Here is a 22500-nt window from a genome sequence, read left to right on the forward strand (position 1 = left end):
GACACACAGTACTACAGAGTATTACATACAGTACTACAGAGTATAATATACAGTACTACATACAGTACTACAGAGTATAATATACAGTACTACATACAGTACTACAGAGTACTACATACAGTACTACATACAGTACTACACATAGTACGACACACAGTACTACAGAGTACTACATACAGTACTACACATAGTACGACACACAGTACTACAGAGTATTACATACAGTACTACAGAGTACTACATACAGTACTACATACAGTACTACACATAGTACGACACACAGTACTACAGAGTATTACATACAGTACTACAGAGTACTACATACAGTACTACATACAGTACTACACATAGTACGACACACAGTACTACAGAGTACTACATACAGTACTACATACAGTACTACACTCACTTGTAGTTCCTGCTTCCAACACAGTTGTTCAGCCAGCGACAATGATGATCGAAGTTGGCGACACATTTGTTACACGCACTGCAGTGTTTGGACTTCGGTCCTCTGAAACAACAACACACAACAGACACACAACAACACAAAACAACACACAACAACACAAAACAACACGCAACAACACACAACAGACACACAACAACACAAAACAACACGCAACAACACGCAACAACACACAACAGACACACAACAACACAAAACAACACGCAACAACACGCAACAACACACAACAGACACACAACAACACAAAACAACACGCAACAACACGCAACAGACACACAACAACACGCAACAACACAAAACAACACGCAACAACACGCAACAACACAAAACAACACGCAACAACACAAAACAACACACAACAACACGCAACAACACACAACAACACGCAACAACACGCAACAACACAAAACAACACGCAACAACACACAACAGACACACAACAACACAAAACAAACACGCAACAACACACAACAGACACACAACAACACAAAACAACACGCAACAACACACAACAACACAAAACAACACGCAACAACACACAACAGACACACAACAACACAAAACAACACGCAACAACACAAAACAACACGCAACAACACACAACAGACACACAACAACACAAAACAACACGCAACAACACAAAACAACACGCAACAACACAAAACAACACGCAACACACACAACACAAAACAACACGCAACAACACACAACAGACACACAACAACACAAAACAACACACAACAACACGCAACAACACAAAACAACACACAACAACACGCAACAACACAAAACAACACAACAACACAAAACAACACAAAACAACACGCAGCACACAACAACACAAAACAACACGCAACAACACACAACAGACACACAACAACACGCAACAACACAAAACAACACGCAACAACACAAAACAACACGCAACAACATAAAACAACACGCAACAACACAAAACAACACAAAACAACACGCAACAACACAAAACAACACGCAACAACACACAACAGACACACAACAACACAAAACAACATGCAACAACACAAAACAACACGCAACAACACACAACAACACAAAACAACACGCAACAACACACAACAACACGCAACAACACACAACAACACACAACAACACACAACACAAAACAACACGCAACAACACAAAACAACACGCAACAACACACAACAACACAAAACAACACGGAACAACACGCAACAGACACACAACAACACAAAACAACACGCAACAACACAAAACAACACGCAACAACACACAACAGACACACAACAACACAAAACAACACGCAACAACACAAAACAACACGCAACAACACACAACAACACAAAACAACACGCAACAACACAAAACAACACGCAACACACACAACACAAAACAACACGCAACAACACACAACAGACACACAACAACACAAAACAACACACAACAACACGCAACAACACACAACAACACGCAACAACACAAAACAACACAACACAAAACAACACAAAACAACACGCAGCACACAACAACACAAAACAACACGCAACAACACACAACAGACACACAACAACACGCAACAACACAAAACAACACGCAACAACACAAAACAACACGCAACAACATAAAACAACACGCAACAACACACAACAACACAAAACAACACGCAACAACACAAAACAACACGCAACAACACACAACAGACACACAACAACACAAAACAACATGCAACAACACACAACAACACAAAACAACACGCAACAACACACAACAACACGCAACAACACACAACAACACGCAACACAAAACAACACGCAACAACACAAAACAACACGCAACAACACACAACAACACAAAACAACACGGAACAACACGCAACAGACATACAACAACACAAAACAACACACAACAACACACAACAACACGCAACAACACGCAACAGACACACAACACAAAACAACACGCAACAACACAAAACAACAAGCAACGACACAACAACACAAAACAACACGCAATGACACAACAACACAAAACAACATGCAACAGACACAACAACACAACAACACACAACAGACACAAAACAACACGCAACAACACAAAACAACACACAACACACAACACACAACAACACAAAACAACACGCAACAACACAAAACAACACGCAACAACACGCAATGACACAACAACACAAAACATCATACAACAGACACACAACAACACAACAACACGCAACAACACAAAACAACACACAACAACACAAAATAACACGCAACAACACGCAACAACACAAAACAACACGCAACAACACACAACAACACAAAACAACACGCAACAACACACAACAACACGCAACACAAAACAGCACGCAACAACACAAAACAACACACAACAACACAAAACAACACGGAACAAAACGCAACAGACATACAACAACACAAAACAACACGCAACAACACAAAACAACACGCAACAACACAAAACAACAAGCAACGACACAACAACACAAAACAACACGCAATGACACAACAACACAAAACAACATGCAACAGACACACAACAACACAACAACACGCAACAGACACACAACAACACAACAGCACGCAACAGACACACAACAACACGCAACAACACAAAACAACACGCAACAACACGCAACAACACACAACAACACAACAGCACGCAACAGACACACAACAACACGCAACAACACACAACAACACAAAACAACACGCAACAACACACAACACGCAACAACACGCAACAGACACACAACAACACACAACAGACACACAACAGAGATCAATAAACAACTTCATCCACTGATCTTTGATTTCAACTGAAATGTTTGTTGGAAATAAGGGACAGACGTCCACTCCCAGGATGCACTTCACTGACAGACAGCCAATCACAGAGCTCCACACCGTGCTGTGGTCGGCGTGAGGCTCCTCCTCCTCCAGCAGCAGAGGATCATGGGTATTCTCATCAGAAGATGTTAGATGATGCTGACCCAGTTCTCGCTGCCTCCTGAGAGGAACCGTCCCACTGACCCGTTTTCTGAGGCGTTCGCTGCCACTCGGCCGTCAGAGCGTCAGCCAGTGAGCACCTTCATTATTTACAGCAGCAGGAGGAGCCGTGCTCAGCAGCGCCCTTCGTGAATTATTCAGATTGAGCTTTAACAGCAGCAGAACTGAGCGTGAGCAGCTCCCGCCTGCGGTGCATCATGGGAATTCAGACAAACATCACCGAACACTGTGAGACTGAAGGAAACTTAAAATCAGACAGATTCTCAGGCAGCTTCTGAACTGTCTGCTCCTCTGGGTTCTCAGTAGATCCTGGAGCTTTATTTTGAAGGAGAGCAGAGATGATGACACAAACAGGAAGTGAGGTCACTCTGAATCCTTCTCCATGTCAGGGGTACCATGAAGAGACAAACAGTTAAGTGTGTGTGTGTGTGTGTGTGTGTGTGTGTCCTCTCCTGAGAGATGTCCAACAGGGACATGATGTCTATGACACCAACTGAAACTACACAGTTGCTGGCGGCCGAACAACGCTCGGCTCATTCTGGATTAAACCGAATTTAAAACTCTGCTGCTGTCAGTCATCAATAATAATAATAATATAATAATAATAATAATGATGTGTGTGAGGCGTGTTACTCACACGTCGACCTGGCACAGGTAGCAGTGGCAGTTCTCGATGACGTGTGCGTGTTTGGAGCGGTCGAACACGGGGACCGGACCGCGGTCGCTTTTTGTGCGGACGTTGTTGTCGGCCGGGTCGATGGACACGGCCATGACGTGGACGCACAGGTGACACACGAACATCACACCTGTACACTGGTGGTCAGGTCAGGACACACACACTGGAGCAGGACTCATCAACCTGTCAATCATCCTCATCAACCTGTTAATCATCCTCATCAACCTGTCAATCATCCTCATCAACCTGTTAATAATCCTCATCAACCTGTCAATCATCCTGTAAATTATCCTCATCAACCTGTTAATCATCCTCATCAACCTGTCAATCATCCTCATCAACCTGTTAATCATCCTCATCAACCTGTCAATCATCCTCATCAACCTGTTAATCATCTTCATCAACCTGTCAATCATCCTGTAAATTATCCTCATCAACCTGTTAATCATCCTCATCAACCTGTCAATCATCCTCATCAACCTGTTAATCATCTTCATCAACCTGTCAATCATCCTGTAAATTATCCTCATCAACCTGTTAATCATCCTCATCAACCTGTCAATCATCCTCATCAACCTGTTAATCATCCTCATCAACCTGTCAATCATCCTCATCAACCTGTTAATAATCTTCATCAACCTGTCAATCATCCTGTAAATTATCCTCATCAACCTGTTAATCATCCTCATCAACCTGTCAATCATCCTCATCAACCTGTTAATCATCTTCATCAACCTGTCAATCATCCTGTAAATTATCCTCATCAACCTGTTAATCATCCTCATCAACCTGTCAATCATCCTCATCAACCTGTTAATAATCTTCATCAACCTGTCAATCATCCTGTAAATTATCCTCATCAACCTGTTAATCATCCTCATCAACCTGTCAATCATCCTCATCAACTTGTTAATCATCTTCATCAACCTGTCAATCATCCTGTAAATTATCCTCATCAACCTGTTAATCATCCTCATCAACCTGTCAATCATCCTCATCAACTTGTTAATCATCTTCATCAACCTGTCAATCATCCTGTAAATTATCCTCATCAACCTGTTAATCATCCTCATCAACCTGTTAATCATCTTCATCAACCTGTTGATCATCCTCATCAACCTGTCAATCATCCTCATCAACCTGTTAATCATCCTGTAAATTATCTTCATCAACCTGTCAATCATCCTGTAAATTATCCTCATCAACCTGTCAATCATCCTGTAAATTATCCTCATCAACCTGTCAATCATCCTGATGAATATGATCCAAAACTAATCAATACGACATCACGTGGCCCGTCACTGACTGACTGACGGATACAGTTACCCCATTGGTCGGCTGAATGTTCAGACTTCTTGTATCCATTTCAAATGAAATGTCATAAATACAATAAATCTAATCTTTGAGAACAAAGATATAATAAAAGTTTAAATAAAAATATTTTCAGAGATGTTTAGAGTAAAATGAAAAACCGCTATAATATTTAGAGGAAGAGTCCTTCAGAATAAAAGCTCTGACAGCAGCAGGTGGAGAAGCTGCTCTCTGATTGGTTCCTGCTGACTCTGACAGGGACTAGTTTGTGCGGCGGAAGGATACGATGTAGCCGGCGGGGATCCAGTGGGCCGGCAGCAGCGGCACGAACACGCCGAAGCCCGTGACGGCGAAGTAGACGTAGAGCAGCCAGGCCAGCAGCTGGAAGGGATGCGGAGGCCAACTCCACCCGTTGGTCCGCGAGCACAGCGGCACGTCGGCCCCCCGCGGACACCCCTCCCCCACCGGAGCCGTGCGGTTCGGGTTCTTACTGCACACGTCCATCCTGCACACACAACACACCACAGACCTGCTGTCAGCTCTCAGCCAGTCAGCGTGGTCTTCATCACATCAGGTGGTCTTCATCACATCAGGTGGTCTTCATCACATCAGGTGGTCTTCATCACATCAGCGTGGTCTTCATCACATCAGGTGGTCTTCATCACATCAGCATGGTCTTCATCACATCAGCATGGTCTTCATCACATCAGGTGGTCTTCATCACATCAGCGTGGTCTTCATCACATCAGCGTGGTCTTCATCACATCAGGTGGTCTTCATCACATCAGCGTGGTCTTCATCACATCAGGTGGTCTTCATCACATCAGGTGGTCTTCATCACATCAGCGTGGTCTTCATCACATCAGGTGGTCTTCATCACATCAGCGTGGTCTTCATCACATCAGGTGGTCTTCATCACATCAGCATGGTCTTCATCACATCAGCATGGTCTTCATCACATCAGGTGGTCTTCATCACATCAGCGTGGTCTTCATCACATCAGCGTGGTCTTCATCACATCAGGTGGTCTTCATCACATCAGCGTGGTCTTCATCACATCAGGTGGTCTTCATCACATCAGCGTGGTCTTCATCACATCAGGTGGTCTTCATCACATCAGCATGGTCTTCATCACATCAGCGTGGTCTTCATCACATCAGCGTGGTCTTCATCACATCAGGTGGTCTTCATCACATCAGCATGGTCTTCATCACATCAGGTGGTCTTCATCACATCAGCATGGTCTTCATCACATCAGCGTGGTCTTCATCACATCAGCATGGTCTTCATCACATGAGGAGGGAGCATAAAGAGCTGCTTCATCTTCATCAGGAGGAACACAACACAGTCTGTTATCAAGAGAAACAACAGACACACAACAGACACACACAACAGACACACAACAGACACACAACACACACAACAGACACACAACAGACACACACCACACACACACAACAGACACACGCCACAGACACACAACACACACACAACAGACACACAACAGACACACAACACAGACACACACAACAGACACACAACAGACACACGCCACAGACACACAACAGACACGCCACAGACACACAACAGACACGCCACAGACACACGCCACAGACACACACAACAGACACACAACAGACACGCCACAGACACACGCCACAGACACAACAGACACGCCACAGACACACAACAGACACACACAACAGACACACGCCACAGACACACAACAGACACACACAACACACACACAACAGACACACGCCACAGACACACAACAGACACACACACAACAGACACGCCACAGACACACAACAGACACGCCACAGACACACAACAGACACACAACAGACACGCCACAGACACACGCCACAGACACACAACACAGACACACAACAGACACGCCACAGACACACAACAGACACACGCCACAGACACACAACAGACACGCCAGACACACAACAGACACACGCCACAGACACACAACAGACACACAACAGACACACAACACAGACACACAACAGACACGCCACAGACACACAACAGACACGCCACAGACACACAACAGACACACGCCACAGACACACGCCACAGACACACAACAGACACACAACACAGACACACAACAGACACGCCACAGACACACAACAGACACGCCACAGACACACAACAGACACACGCCACAGACACACAACAGACACACAACAGACACGCGCCACAGACACACAACAGACACACAACAGACACACGCCACAGACACACACAACAGACACACAAGACACACAACAGACACACAACAGACACACAACAGACACGCCACAGACACACGCCACAGACACACAACAGACACACAACAGACACACGCCACAGACACACAACAGACACACAACAGACACACGCCACAGACACGCCACAGACACACGCCACAGACACACAACAGACACGCCACAGACACACGCCACAGACACACAACAGACACACGCCACAGACACACACAACAGACACACGCCACAGACACGCCACAGACACACGCCACAGACACACAACAGACACGCCACAGACACACGCCACAGACACACATAACAGACACACAACAGACACACAACAGACACACGCCACAGACACACACAACAGACACACGCCACAGACACGCCACAGACACACGCCACAGACACACAACAGACACGCCACAGACACACGCCACAGACACACACAACAGACACACAACAGACACACGCCACAGACACACACAACAGACACACGCCACAGACACGCCACAGACACACGCCACAGACACGCCACACACACGCCACAGACACACACAACAGACACACAACAGACACACAACAGACACGCCACAGACACGCCACAGACACACGCGACAGACGCACACAACAGACACGCCACAGACACACAACAGACACGCCACAGACACACAACAGACACACAACAGACACGCCACAGACACACGCCACAGACACACAACAGACACACAACACAGACACACAACAGACACACAACAGACACGCCACAGACACACAACACACACAACAGACACACGCCACAGACACACAACAGACACACAACAGACTCGCGCCACAGACACACAACAGACACACAACAGACACACGCCACAGACACACACAACAGACACACAAGACACACAACAGACACACAACAGACACGCCAGACACACGCCACAGACACACACAACAGACACACAACAGACACACGCCACAGACACACAACAGACACACGCCACAGACACGCCACAGACACACGCCACAGACACACAACAGACACGCCACAGACACACGCCACAGACACACAACAGACACACAACAGACACGCCACAGACACACGCCACAGACGCACACAACAGACACACAACAGACACACAACAGACACACGCCACAGACACACAACAGACACACAACAGACACACAACAGACACGCGCCACAGACACACAACAGACACACAACAGACACACGCCACAGACACACACAACAGACACACAAGACACACAACAGACACACAACAGACACACAACAGACACGCCACAGACACACACAACAGACACACAACAGACACACAACAGACACACGCCACAGACACACACAACAGACACACGCCACAGACACGCCACAGACACACGCCACAGACACACAACAGACACGCCACAGACACACGCCACAGACACACACAACAGACACACAACAGACACACAACAGACACGCCACAGACACACAACAGACACGCCACAGACACACGCCACAGACACACACAACAGACACACAACAGACACACAACAGACACGCCACAGACAAGCCACAGACACACGCCACAGACACACAACAGACACACAACAGACACACGCCACAGACACACACAACAGACACACAAGACACACAACAGACACACAACAGACACACAACAGACACGCCACAGACACACGCCACAGACACACACAACAGACACAACAGACACACGCCACAGACACACAACAGACACACAACAGACACACAACAGACACGCCACAGACACACGCCACAGACACACAACAGACACACAACAGACACGCCACAGACACGCCACAGACACACGCCACAGACGCACACAACAGACACACAACAGACACACAACAGACACACGCCACAGACACACAACAGACACACAACAGACACACAACAGACACGTGCCACAGACACACAACAGACACACAACAGACACACGCCACAGACACACACAACAGACACACAAGACACACAACAGACACACAACAGACACACAACAGACACGCCACAGACACACGCCACAGACACACACAACAGACACACAACAGACACACAACAGACACACGCCACAGACACACACAACAGACACACGCCACAGACACGCCACAGACACACGCCACAGACACACAACAGACACGCCACAGACACACGCCACAGACACACACAACAGACACACAACAGACACACGCCACAGACACACACAACAGACACACGCCACAGACACGCCACAGACACACGCCACAGACACGCCACACACACGCCACAGACACACACAACAGACACACAACAGACACACAACAGACACGCCACAGACACGCCACAGACACACGCGACAGACGCACACAACAGACACGCCACAGACACACAACAGACACGCCACAGACACACAACAGACACACAACAGACACGCCACAGACACACGCCACAGACACACAACAGACACACAACACAGACACACAACAGACACACAACAGACACGCCACAGACACACAACACACACAACAGACACACGCCACAGACACACAACAGACACACAACAGACTCGCGCCACAGACACACAACAGACACACAACAGACACACGCCACAGACACACACAACAGACACACAAGACACACAACAGACACACAACAGACACGCCAGACACACGCCACAGACACACACAACAGACACACAACAGACACACGCCACAGACACACAACAGACACACGCCACAGACACGCCACAGACACACGCCACAGACACACAACAGACACGCCACAGACACACGCCACAGACACACAACAGACACACAACAGACACGCCACAGACACACGCCACAGACGCACACAACAGACACACAACAGACACACAACAGACACACGCCACAGACACACAACAGACACACAACAGACACACAACAGACACGCGCCACAGACACACAACAGACACACAACAGACACACGCCACAGACACACACAACAGACACACAAGACACACAACAGACACACAACAGACACACAACAGACACGCCACAGACACACACAACAGACACACAACAGACACACAACAGACACACGCCACAGACACACACAACAGACACACGCCACAGACACGCCACAGACACACGCCACAGACACACAACAGACACGCCACAGACACACGCCACAGACACACACAACAGACACACAACAGACACACAACAGACACGCCACAGACACACAACAGACACGCCACAGACACACGCCACAGACACACACAACAGACACACAACAGACACACAACAGACACGCCACAGACAAGCCACAGACACACGCCACAGACACACAACAGACACACAACAGACACACGCCACAGACACACACAACAGACACACAAGACACACAACAGACACACAACAGACACACAACAGACACGCCACAGACACACGCCACAGACACACAACAGACACGCCACAGACACACGCCACAGACACACAACAGACACACGCCACAGACACACACAACAGACACACGCCACAGACACGCCACAGACACACGCCACAGACACACAACAGACACGCCACAGACACACGCCACAGACACACACAACAGACACACAACAGACACACAACAGACACACGCCACAGACACACACAACAGACACACGCCACAGACACGCCACAGACACACGCCACAGACACACAACAGACACGCCACAGACACACGCCACAGACACACACAACAGACACACAACAGACACACGCCACAGACACACACAACAGACACACGCCACAGACACGCCACAGACACACGCCACAGACACGCCACACACACGCCACAGACACACACAACAGACACACAACAGACACACAACAGACACGCCACAGACACGCCACAGACACACGCGACAGACGCACACAACAGACACGCCACAGACACACAACAGACACGCCACAGACACACAACAGACACACAACAGACACGCCACAGACACACGCCACAGACACACAACAGACACACAACACAGACACACAACAGACACACAACAGACACGCCACAGACACACAACACACACAACAGACACACGCCACAGACACACAACAGACACACAACAGACTCGCGCCACAGACACACAACAGACACACAACAGACACACGCCACAGACACACACAACAGACACACAAGACACACAACAGACACACAACAGACACGCCAGACACACGCCACAGACACACACAACAGACACACAACAGACACACGCCACAGACACACAACAGACACACGCCACAGACACGCCACAGACACACGCCACAGACACACAACAGACACGCCACAGACACACGCCACAGACACACAACAGACACACAACAGACACGCCACAGACACACGCCACAGACGCACACAACAGACACACAACAGACACACAACAGACACACGCCACAGACACACAACAGACACACAACAGACACACAACAGACACGCGCCACAGACACACAACAGACACACAACAGACACACGCCACAGACACACACAACAGACACACAAGACACACAACAGACACACAACAGACACACAACAGACACGCCACAGACACACACAACAGACACACAACAGACACACAACAGACACACGCCACAGACACACACAACAGACACACGCCACAGACACGCCACAGACACACGCCACAGACACACAACAGACACGCCACAGACACACGCCACAGACACACACAACAGACACACAACAGACACACAACAGACACGCCACAGACACACAACAGACACGCCACAGACACACGCCACAGACACACACAACAGACACACAACAGACACACAACAGACACGCCACAGACAAGCCACAGACACACGCCACAGACACACAACAGACACACAACAGACACACGCCACAGACACACACAACAGACACACAAGACACACAACAGACACACAACAGACACACAACAGACACGCCACAGACACACGCCACAGACACACACAACAGACACACAACAGACACACGCCACAGACACACAACAGACACACAACAGACACACAACAGACACGCCACAGACACACGCCACAGACACACAACAGACACACAACAGACACGCCACAGACACGCCACAGACACACGCCACAGACGCACACAACAGACACACAACAGACACACAACAGACACACGCCACAGACACACAACAGACACACAACAGACACACAACAGACACGTGCCACAGACACACAACAGACACACAACAGACACACGCCACAGACACACACAACAGACACACAAGACACACAACAGACACACAACAGACACACAACAGACACGCCACAGACACACGCCACAGACGCACACAACAGACACGCCACAGACACACAACAGACACGCCACAGACACACAACAGACACGCCACAGACACACGCCACAGACACACAACAGACACACAACAGACACGCCACAGACACACAACACACACAACAGACACACGCCACAGACACACAACAGACACACAACAGACACACGCCACAGACACACACAACAGACACACAAGACACACAACAGACACACAACAGACACACAACAGACACGCCACAGACACACGCCACAGACACACACAACAGACACACAACAGACACACGCCACAGACACACAACAGACACACAACAGACACACGCCACAGACACGCCACAGACACACGCCACAGACACACAACAGACACGCCACAGACACACGCCACAGACACACAACAGACACACAACAGACACGCCACAGACACGCCACAGACACACGCCACAGACGCACACAACAGACACACAACAGACACACGCCACAGACACACAACAGACACACAACAGACACACAACAGACACGCGCCACAGACACACAACAGACACACAACAGACACACGCCACAGACACACACAACAGACACACAAGACACACAACAGACACACAACAGACACACAACAGACACACGCCACAGACACACACAACAGACACGCCACAGACGCACACAACAGACACGCCACAGACACGCCACAGACACACGCCACAGACGCACACCACAGACACACAACAGACACACAACAGACACGCGCCACAGACACACAACAGACACACAACAGACACACGCCACAGACACACACAACAGACACACAAGACACACAACAGACACACAACAGACACACAACAGACACACAACAGACTCGCGCCACAGACACACAACAGACACACAACAGACACACACAACAGACACACACAACAGACACACAAGACACACAACAGACACACAACAGACACGCCACAGACACACGCCACAGACACACACAACAGACACACAACAGACACACGCCACAGACACACAACAGACACACGCCACAGACACACCACAGACACACGCCACAGACACACAACAGACACGCCACAGACACACGCCACAGACACACAACAGACACACAACAGACACGCCACAGACACACGCCACAGACGCACACAACAGACACACAACAGACACACGCCACAGACACACAACAGACACACAACAGACACACAACAGACACGCGCCACAGACACACAACAGACACACAACAGACACACGCCACAGACACACACAACAGACACACAAGACACACAACAGACACACAACAGACACGCCACAGACACACACAACAGACACACAACAGACACACAACAGACACACGCCACAGACACGCCACAGACACACAACAGACACGCGCCACAGACACACAACAGATGCACGCCACAGACACACACAACAGACACACAAGACACACAACAGACACACAACAGACACACAACAGACACACCACCCTCATTCCAGTTCATTGATCAGCTGATTGAAGATGTTCATGAAACGATCAATCGATCATCGCAGCAGCTGCTGATTCGTTTTTCAGTCACCGACCGATCGATTAACTGAGTGATGGTTTTTAACAGTCACGAGGGTCTCCGGACCTGAGACGACCTGCAGCAGCTCACCTGGTTCACGCGGGTTAACGGGACTCGGGATGCGGGTCGGCCCTCCGGTCCTCCGCACCTCATCTCATCCCAGACCGCGGGCCTCAGCGGCGGCGTGGAGCTCCGTCTGTCCCCGGCCCGGGCAGCTGTGGGAAGAACCGCTGGGCTGGACTTGGAGAACAGACTCACAGACCCGGGCCAGGCCGTGCCAGTCCGGCTGTTAGCTCACATCCATCCTGGCTGCAGACACGATCCGCGTTCGAGCCCGGAGGAAGGAGCTGCCCGGAGGAAGGAGCTGCCCGGAGGAAGGAGCTGCCCGGAGGAAGGAGCTGCCTGCCGGCGGAGGCCGCGCGGATTCCCGCTGTTCTGGAACCGACGCGGATAATATTTAGATGAGCTCGTCAGTTAGCGTGCTAAGCTGCTAACGACCCGCAGCTGCCATGCTAGCTGTGTAACCCCGACGGACAGCGGAGCGGTGACCGCACACCTCCACTCAGACGGCGGGTTTAATTCTTAATGTTTTAACGGAGAAGACCGTCATGAATGTTTAACGGCCCCGTTGGTTCTGCTGTCAGCCTGTTAGCCGTTAGCCGTTAGCCGGGCTGCTGTTGCCGCTGTCTCCCACAGTCTCCCAGCCTTGTACGCCGTTTCCTTGGTAACGCTCCAAGGTCCGCTCCGATTGGCCAGGGGAGCCGACCCCGCCCACTTCAAGCTATAAATATGAACTGCTGTGAGCGCAGCCTCCAGCTGTGTGAGCGGGCCGCGGCCAGCAGGGGGCAGCAGCTCCTCACGACACACTCCCACACTTTATGTAGTGTTTGTTTGTTTTTGTTTGTTTGTGAATAAACATCAACATAAACATTATGGACCAGATGCACACACACACACACACAAGAACATAGTAGTTAGTTATTCTATCCTGGTAGTTATGATAATTATACTGCAAACATTACTCTATATTTTTATACTTGAATACGTGAATTTCGGGATGAAGGAATATGACAAAATTGACATATTTTCTATGGATGTATGAATTGATTGATTGCAGTGCATGCAGGCCTCCATCAGGGGACCTCCATCAGGAGACCTCCAGCAGGGGGCCTCCATCAGGGGGCCCGACCACAGAGGAGAGACTATGATCAGCCTGCAGGTTGCATAAGAGTCAAGAGTCTGGTGGAAGAAGGCCAAGACTGAGACACACACACACACACACACACACACACACACACTATTTATTTATTGAACATCAAGTTTCCTCCAGTTTTTTACTTCCTGGATTCAGGTGATTGATCTGTGACATCACAGACCTCAGAGACATTTTAGCTCAGTGCTAACGCTAACTCTCTGATTCCAACAGGAAGTCGAAGAAATCAGATTTATTGATGACGAATATCTGTAAAAAAGGACGCAAATGAGTCGGTCGAAAGTGACATCGCCTTCTGACCTCTGATGCCCTTTGACCCCTCGACCTCTGGCGACTGCCTCAGACCGGGCCGGCCCGCTGCCCGCAGACCGAAGTGTCCTCATTAAAACGCCTTCATTAGTGGAGACAAAGCGCGGCGGTCCTGGCAGGCTGGACGGTCCAGGTCGGGCTGACCCAAGGACGACCTGCAGCCGCCCCCATCGGTCTGGCAGGCAGCAGCTCAGATGTCTGTTGGTGTTTTCCTTCTCCATTCGTGGGCTTCCTGCAGGTCAGCCGACAGCTGGAGGTGATAACGAGCTCGTAAAGAAGAGACATGAGAGGAGTGTTTCCTCTGCAGTCTGACTGTCACCACCAGGGGGCGCTGCAGCACGAAGCACGAGCATCTCATCTGATTTCTCCTCAACTCAGAGCTCACGAAGCGCAACGGTTTCACGAAGCTCCGATAAACAAGTCCTCCCTCTGTGAACAGCCATGTTTGTTTGTTTACATCTGTCGTCATGGAAACACGCCGGTTAGCTTCAGCTCACCCGTGTTCTGACGTTTATCTTCTCCACCGATGCGCTAAAAACTTGACATGACGTAACGAGAAATATTCTCCACCCACCTTTGAGAGTCTCCACCCACCTTTGAGAGTCTCCATCCACCTTTGAGAGTCCCCACCCACCTTTGAGAGTCTCCACCCACCTTTGAGAGTCCCCACCCACCTTTGAGAGTCTCCACCCACCTTTGAGAGTCTCCACCCACCTTTAAGAGTTTCTACCCTTCTCTGAGACTCTCCACCCGCCCCTGAGACTCTCCACCCGCCCTGTCAGATGATTGATGGACCTGCAGCTGCTCTCAGGTCAATCTTGACGGCTCGTCGTGAAACACCTCCGATACGAACGAGCTGCCGCTGGAAATTAAACACATACGGGGTCAAAGGTCACCCCGTCTTCTTCTGTGGTGGATGACGGGCTCAGAGCCACAGATGTGTGAATATCAGCTCCGACCCACAGCTGCTATCGCTTCCATTTCACAATAAAAGCACTCGCTGGGGTTTCTGTGTTCTGGAGGGACGAGTGGAGGAAACCAGTCCAGAACCAGATGTTGTCCATGTTCCAGCTGGACCAGGACCAGGGACATTGTGGTTCGTGTTTGGCGCCTTGAAACTCTGCACCACCAGGACGGCCGCTGGCTTCACACTTCAGAGCTGAAGTCCATGGAAGCAGCAGCTCTGTCGTGGCGGCGGGACGTCCTCTCTGATGCTGGGACGTCAGCTCTTTCTTCAGAAAAATGATGACTCAGCATCCTCCAGTGATAAAGATCTCCTCCTCCTCCACCTCCTTGTGAACTGCTTACCGTCCTTCATCACTTTTCTGTCATTTTGTCATAAAACACACCGACAGTCACAACATGGCGTCACATCTGTTCTTCTTCCTCACGATGTGATTGATCGATGCTTTTCCTGGCAGAAGAACGCTCTGAGATTCACCTCCCTCTTAAAGAAAAGATGTTTACACACAAAGTGAAATTCTCACAACAAACAAACAACAAAAAACCTCCATCAGCATTGAAGATGTTTATTTACAATGTTTTTTCTTTGTTATTATTCTTTCTGTAAATAAACTTTGGTCAATCAAACGCTGCGAGTTCTTGTATCTGTTTCAAATTAAAAGTACAATTATTGTGTTTAGTTTGATGTCCACATAAAAACCCTAATTTCAAAAGTCCTGCAGCATTTTACACAGTTCAACCAAACACTCGGTTTTGTTGTCCTCATTTTAGATTAGAAATGTGATTTTTTTTTTCTGAATTACCTTTTCTCCCATTTTTTGTGTTGCAGCCACAATAAACACACAAACATCAGAACAGAGGACGCAAAGTCTGAAAAAGTCAACTTTATTTCTATCAAAGAAAGAAACAAGTGAACATTTTACATGTTTTTCTTGTTGTAGTTTTTTTTTTTTTTTTTTAATTTTTTTTTAATACAAAATTCACAGATTAAGGGAAAATAAAATAAAAGACCCCATAAATAGTTTGATTTTAAAAACCAAAAGACAAACGTGGGCCGAGAAACGAGCTGAAACCCCGAAACAGAACGACGTGACGGTCTGATGAGAGACAGACTGAGCATGTGCACAAACATTCACCGTCCAACGACGCGACTGCACAGAATCAAACATCACATCTGTTCATCTGCTGGAATAAAGTCATCACATCTGAAATATACACACCTGCTACATGCTTCATTCAGTTTCATACGCGTGGCCATAAAAAACACAAAACATTTTACTTTAAAATATATTTTGCTGTTATTAATTTTTTACATCTGAAAAGTGAGATTTTAAATCTGATAAACTGAAACGGATGCATCACCTCCTTCAGTCATTCATTTGAATCAACACATTTGTGCTTTTATTGTGAAAATTAAACAGGAAGTGTGATGAAAAGCAGACATCCCATCTGTGTTTTGGTTTTATGAGTACAAAACAAACAGAATGCATCAAAACTGAATGCGTGCTTTTGTTTTGAAAGTACTGGCTATGCTTCCTGCTCTCCTGCAGAGATCGCGGGTGTAAATAATAACAGGAAGATGTTGATTTGAAGAAGAGCGGGAACCTGTCGCCACAACAGCTCGTTTCACTGGGCGCGATCGCTTCGAGGCTCCTGACGAACCAGCCGGGTGGGGTTTGTTTTGCAGCACTGGAACTCCGGCCGAGGAATGAATATCTGAACAAATCCTCTCGTGATGAAGATCAGAGAGAAGTTTCTTAATCTCTGATTATCTGATTGCTGAAAATAATCTATTAATTATGAAAAGTGATAATAAACTCCACCTTCAGATCAGAGTATGCCAGGCTGAAAACCGTCATTTAATCCGGACTCGGTCCTGATTCTGATTTAATCCTGATTCAATCTCGTTTCAGTTTATTCCTGATTCATTCCTGAATTTGTCATGATTTAGTCTAAATTCACTCCTGATGTACTCCCGATTGAGTCACAGTGATTCAGTCTGGATTTATTTCTCATTTATTCCTCATTTATTCCTCATTTATTTCTCATTTATTCCTCATTTATTCCTAATTTATTCCTCATTTATTCCTAATTTATTTCTCATTTATTCCTCATTTATTCCTAATTTATTCCTCATTTATTTCTCATTTATTCCTCATTTATTTCTAATTTATTCCTCATTTATTCCTCATTTATTTCTCATTTATTCCTCATTTATTCCTCATTTATTCCTAATTTATTTCTCATTTATTCCTCATTTATTCCTCATTTATTCCTCATTTAATTTCTCATTTATTCCTCATTTATTTCTCATTTATTCCTCATTTATTCCTAATTTATTCCTCATTTATTCCTCATTTACTTCTCATTTATTCCTCATTTATTCCTAATTTATTTCTCATTTATTCCTCATTTATTCCTCATTTATTTCTCATTTATTCCTCATTTATTTCTCATTTATTCCTAATTTATTTCTCATTTATTCCTCATTTATTCCTCATTTATTCCTCATTTATTCCTCATTTATTTCTCATTTATTCCTCATTTATTCCTCATTTATTCCTCATTTATTTCTCATTTATTCCTCATTTATTCCTCATTTATTCCTAATTTATTTCTCATTTATTCCTCATTTATTCCTCATTTATTCCTAATTTATTTCTCATTTATTCCTCATTTATTCCTCATTTATTTCTCATTTATTCCTCATTTATTTCTCATTTATTCCTCATTTATTTCTCATTTATTCCTCATTTATTTCTCATTTATTCCTGCCAGTTGATGGTTTGATGTCGATGGAATGTTTCACCGTGTCTGTCCTCGTGCGGTGTCTTTGTTGACCGATAAAACAGACTGTAACCACGGCGACGGTAGCGACAGGCCGAAGGCCTTCGTGTAACGAGTTGCTGTGGCGTCCGACCCTCCTCGTCTCTTCTCTGCAATGAAGGCACATGAAGTCAGTGTGTTTGTACAGAGTAGGTCACGTGACCTCTGACCCAACTGTGGCTGCTACCTCTATCAGACTCCGCCCCCTGACCTCCAGGTGAGGGGAGTGGTCAGGAGGCGGAACCACTGTGATCCCTTCGATATTATAAAACATAGAAAAGGACAGAGTTCTATGAGTGCGGTACACAAGTGGTCCTCTATCTGCAGGTGAATGTCTACTTCAGGTTCTCCTCGCCATTGTTGTTGTTGTTGTTGCTGTTGTTGTTGAGGTTGAGGTTCAGCTCCAAGCCCGACTGCTTCCTCAGCGCGCGCGGCATCAGCTTCTTCTTCATGAACAGGTTCTGGAGGAAGCGGTTGCTGATGCTGAAGGGGCAGTAGCTGTGGATGAAGTACATGAGGCCGATGCCGGGCCCCGCGTAGTACCGCGCCTGCGACTGCGGCGCCAGCAGCGCTTGGACGATGGCGTCCACGACGGGGCTGAAGTCGGGGTTGGCCTGGCTGGAAAAGCTCTGGAACAGGTCCTTGGTCTCGGACATGTAGTCCTCGCCGTACTCCTCCAGCAGCGCCGGAGACAGACTCTGCAGCAGCTGCTTGTGCTGCTGGTCCCAGTAGGCGTGGTTATTGGACTGAGCTGTGGACAGAGGAGGCGGCGTTACCACGGCAACCACCACCACAACCACCTCATGGCACTACCGTGTTACAACCGATGACGATGACACCGAATCACGGTGAGGAGATTAAGACTCATTTAAAGCTTCGGTAAAATCTGTCTGCACGACGGAGAATTAAAGAAACATTCAGGAAAGAAAACAAGAAAATAAAGTTGAAATTATATATTCACTGAATTTAAGATTGAATCAAGATTAAAGATGAACTTTGGAGAATAAATGAAACTACTCTCTTTGTTTTGTGATTAAAGATGCTTCACGTAGATGAACTTCAGAATCAGTTTCAGAAAAAAGGAAATAATTGTTGCTGTTATTGTCTTTTTTAGCTCATAAACATAGTTTGGTAAAAAAAAAAAAAAAGTGACTAAACAGCCTGAAATGAACAGATGTGAAGGTTCTCCATGTTTTGAAATATTACATCTCTTTATTCTCAACATTCACTTCAAAATAAAAGTAGATGTACATCATCTTTGTGCGTCCATGTGACTCTGAACAGAAACACCAGCAGCTCTGCAGCTCCAGCGCCGTTAAACTGTCGCTGAATAACCCAATAAATGCAGCTGCTGCCTGTCGGAGTCCTGATCCTCTTTTATCGGATGTTAGAATATTTAAAGGTTTGAATCTTTGCTGTGAAGTTGTCCATTACTTTATTTGTCATTATTATTTTTCCTCTAAACGATGTCAGCGACAGTTTTATATTTCAGCAGCAGAAACTCTGTTTGTTCTTCTTCTCCTGTTCTGAACTGGACGACGAGTTCAAACGACTCAGTGAGGTTTTTAATATTGTAGCTGATAACAAACAGAGCAGTTTTATATTCAGTTCAAATCACTGCATCTTACATTTCCCATAATGCACCTGGACCAGTGTCTTTTGCTGCGTTCAAATGGAACTTGTGAGCTGGTAGTTTCAACGCGGGAAGTCGTGTGTATGCTTGACGATCAAGTGGTTAAGTTGTAAAAACACCGTTGCCAGGCGACGTGGAGAGAAAAGATGAGGTCGTTGGGAAGATCAACACGTTCCTCAGACGTCGGCTGTTATCTAAGTTATGAAGACAAACTCTACGTGACTGAAACTACAATATATCAGCTGAAGATCCAACCAGACGTGAACCTCCGTGACTTCTGACCTTTCTGGAAACGTCAGCAGACACACAACTGGTGAGCTGGAGGCTGATAGAAGATGTAGCGTTGTGATGTGGTGAAAACCACAACAGGGCGCCGTTCATACGTCTCTTCTCTGTACACGGTGAATACGACGACATTTAAACGCACTAATAAACACAAGTATCATCTCCCGTCTGTAGTTTCATACTGAGAGAAGTTTAAATTCAGTTTGTGTGTTTTCAGGCTGGAGACGAACAAACGCTGACTCAGCAGAACGTGTTTGGTGTCTCTGTCTCGGTGTTCGACTGTTTCTCTGAAGTCAGCGCACAGTTTAGCTCCTCCAACGTTACGGCAGGATGAAGAGCAGAAACCACAGACGTGTTCCTTCAGGATTAAAGTGTAAACAGGGGGATAAAGTGTGCCGAGCTCGCTGTTTACATCATCGCAGCTTCAACCAATCAGTCGTCAACGCAGCTGCCACCTTCGCGTCTCTGTTTCTATTCGTCTGATTCACGTGGCGACATGTTTCTTTGCTCTTCGCTCTTGTTTTATTGAAAACTGCTGATCGAGACACATTTTGTTGCCAATATTTTTATATATTTAAAATTTTAAGGTGAGACTTCAGTATGCTACAGTAAATTCTCTAAATGTTTTTTACCAAGTAGT

At 47.1% G+C, this 22500-nt stretch overlaps 2 protein-coding genes across 6 annotated transcripts in view; both read right to left on the reverse strand.

Annotated features, from left to right (window-relative positions):
- Positions 1-15337, reverse strand: part of zdhhc1 (zinc finger DHHC-type containing 1) — a 20589-nt gene extending 5252 nt beyond the window's left edge. For 2 of the 5 annotated variants that reach the window (XM_069147254.1, XM_069147251.1), the window contains exons 1-4: positions 14722-15337; positions 5759-5978; positions 4124-4299; positions 410-511 (exon numbers count right to left, since the gene is read on the reverse strand). In XM_069147254.1, the coding sequence (XP_069003355.1) occupies positions 410-511; positions 4124-4299; positions 5759-5977 (497 nt within the window). In that variant the 5' untranslated portion in view covers position 5978; positions 14722-15337. The other 3 variants (XM_069147253.1, XM_069147252.1, XR_011178160.1) reach the window with 3 other exon arrangements.
- Positions 15338-17985: 2648 nt separating this feature from the next.
- The window catches only part of hsd11b2 (hydroxysteroid (11-beta) dehydrogenase 2), a 24542-nt gene continuing 20027 nt past the window's right edge, over positions 17986-22500 (reverse strand). The window contains 1 exon segment of the mRNA XM_069147255.1: positions 17986-20693. Coding sequence (XP_069003356.1) covers positions 20278-20693 — 416 coding nt within the window. The 3' untranslated portion in view covers positions 17986-20277.

The sequence above is a fragment of the Embiotoca jacksoni genome, unplaced genomic scaffold, assembly GCF_022577435.1.
Source record: "Embiotoca jacksoni isolate LCO1_2020_lvr unplaced genomic scaffold, fEmbJac1.0.p SCAF_138, whole genome shotgun sequence".
Taxonomy (NCBI): domain Eukaryota; kingdom Metazoa; phylum Chordata; class Actinopteri; family Embiotocidae; genus Embiotoca; species Embiotoca jacksoni.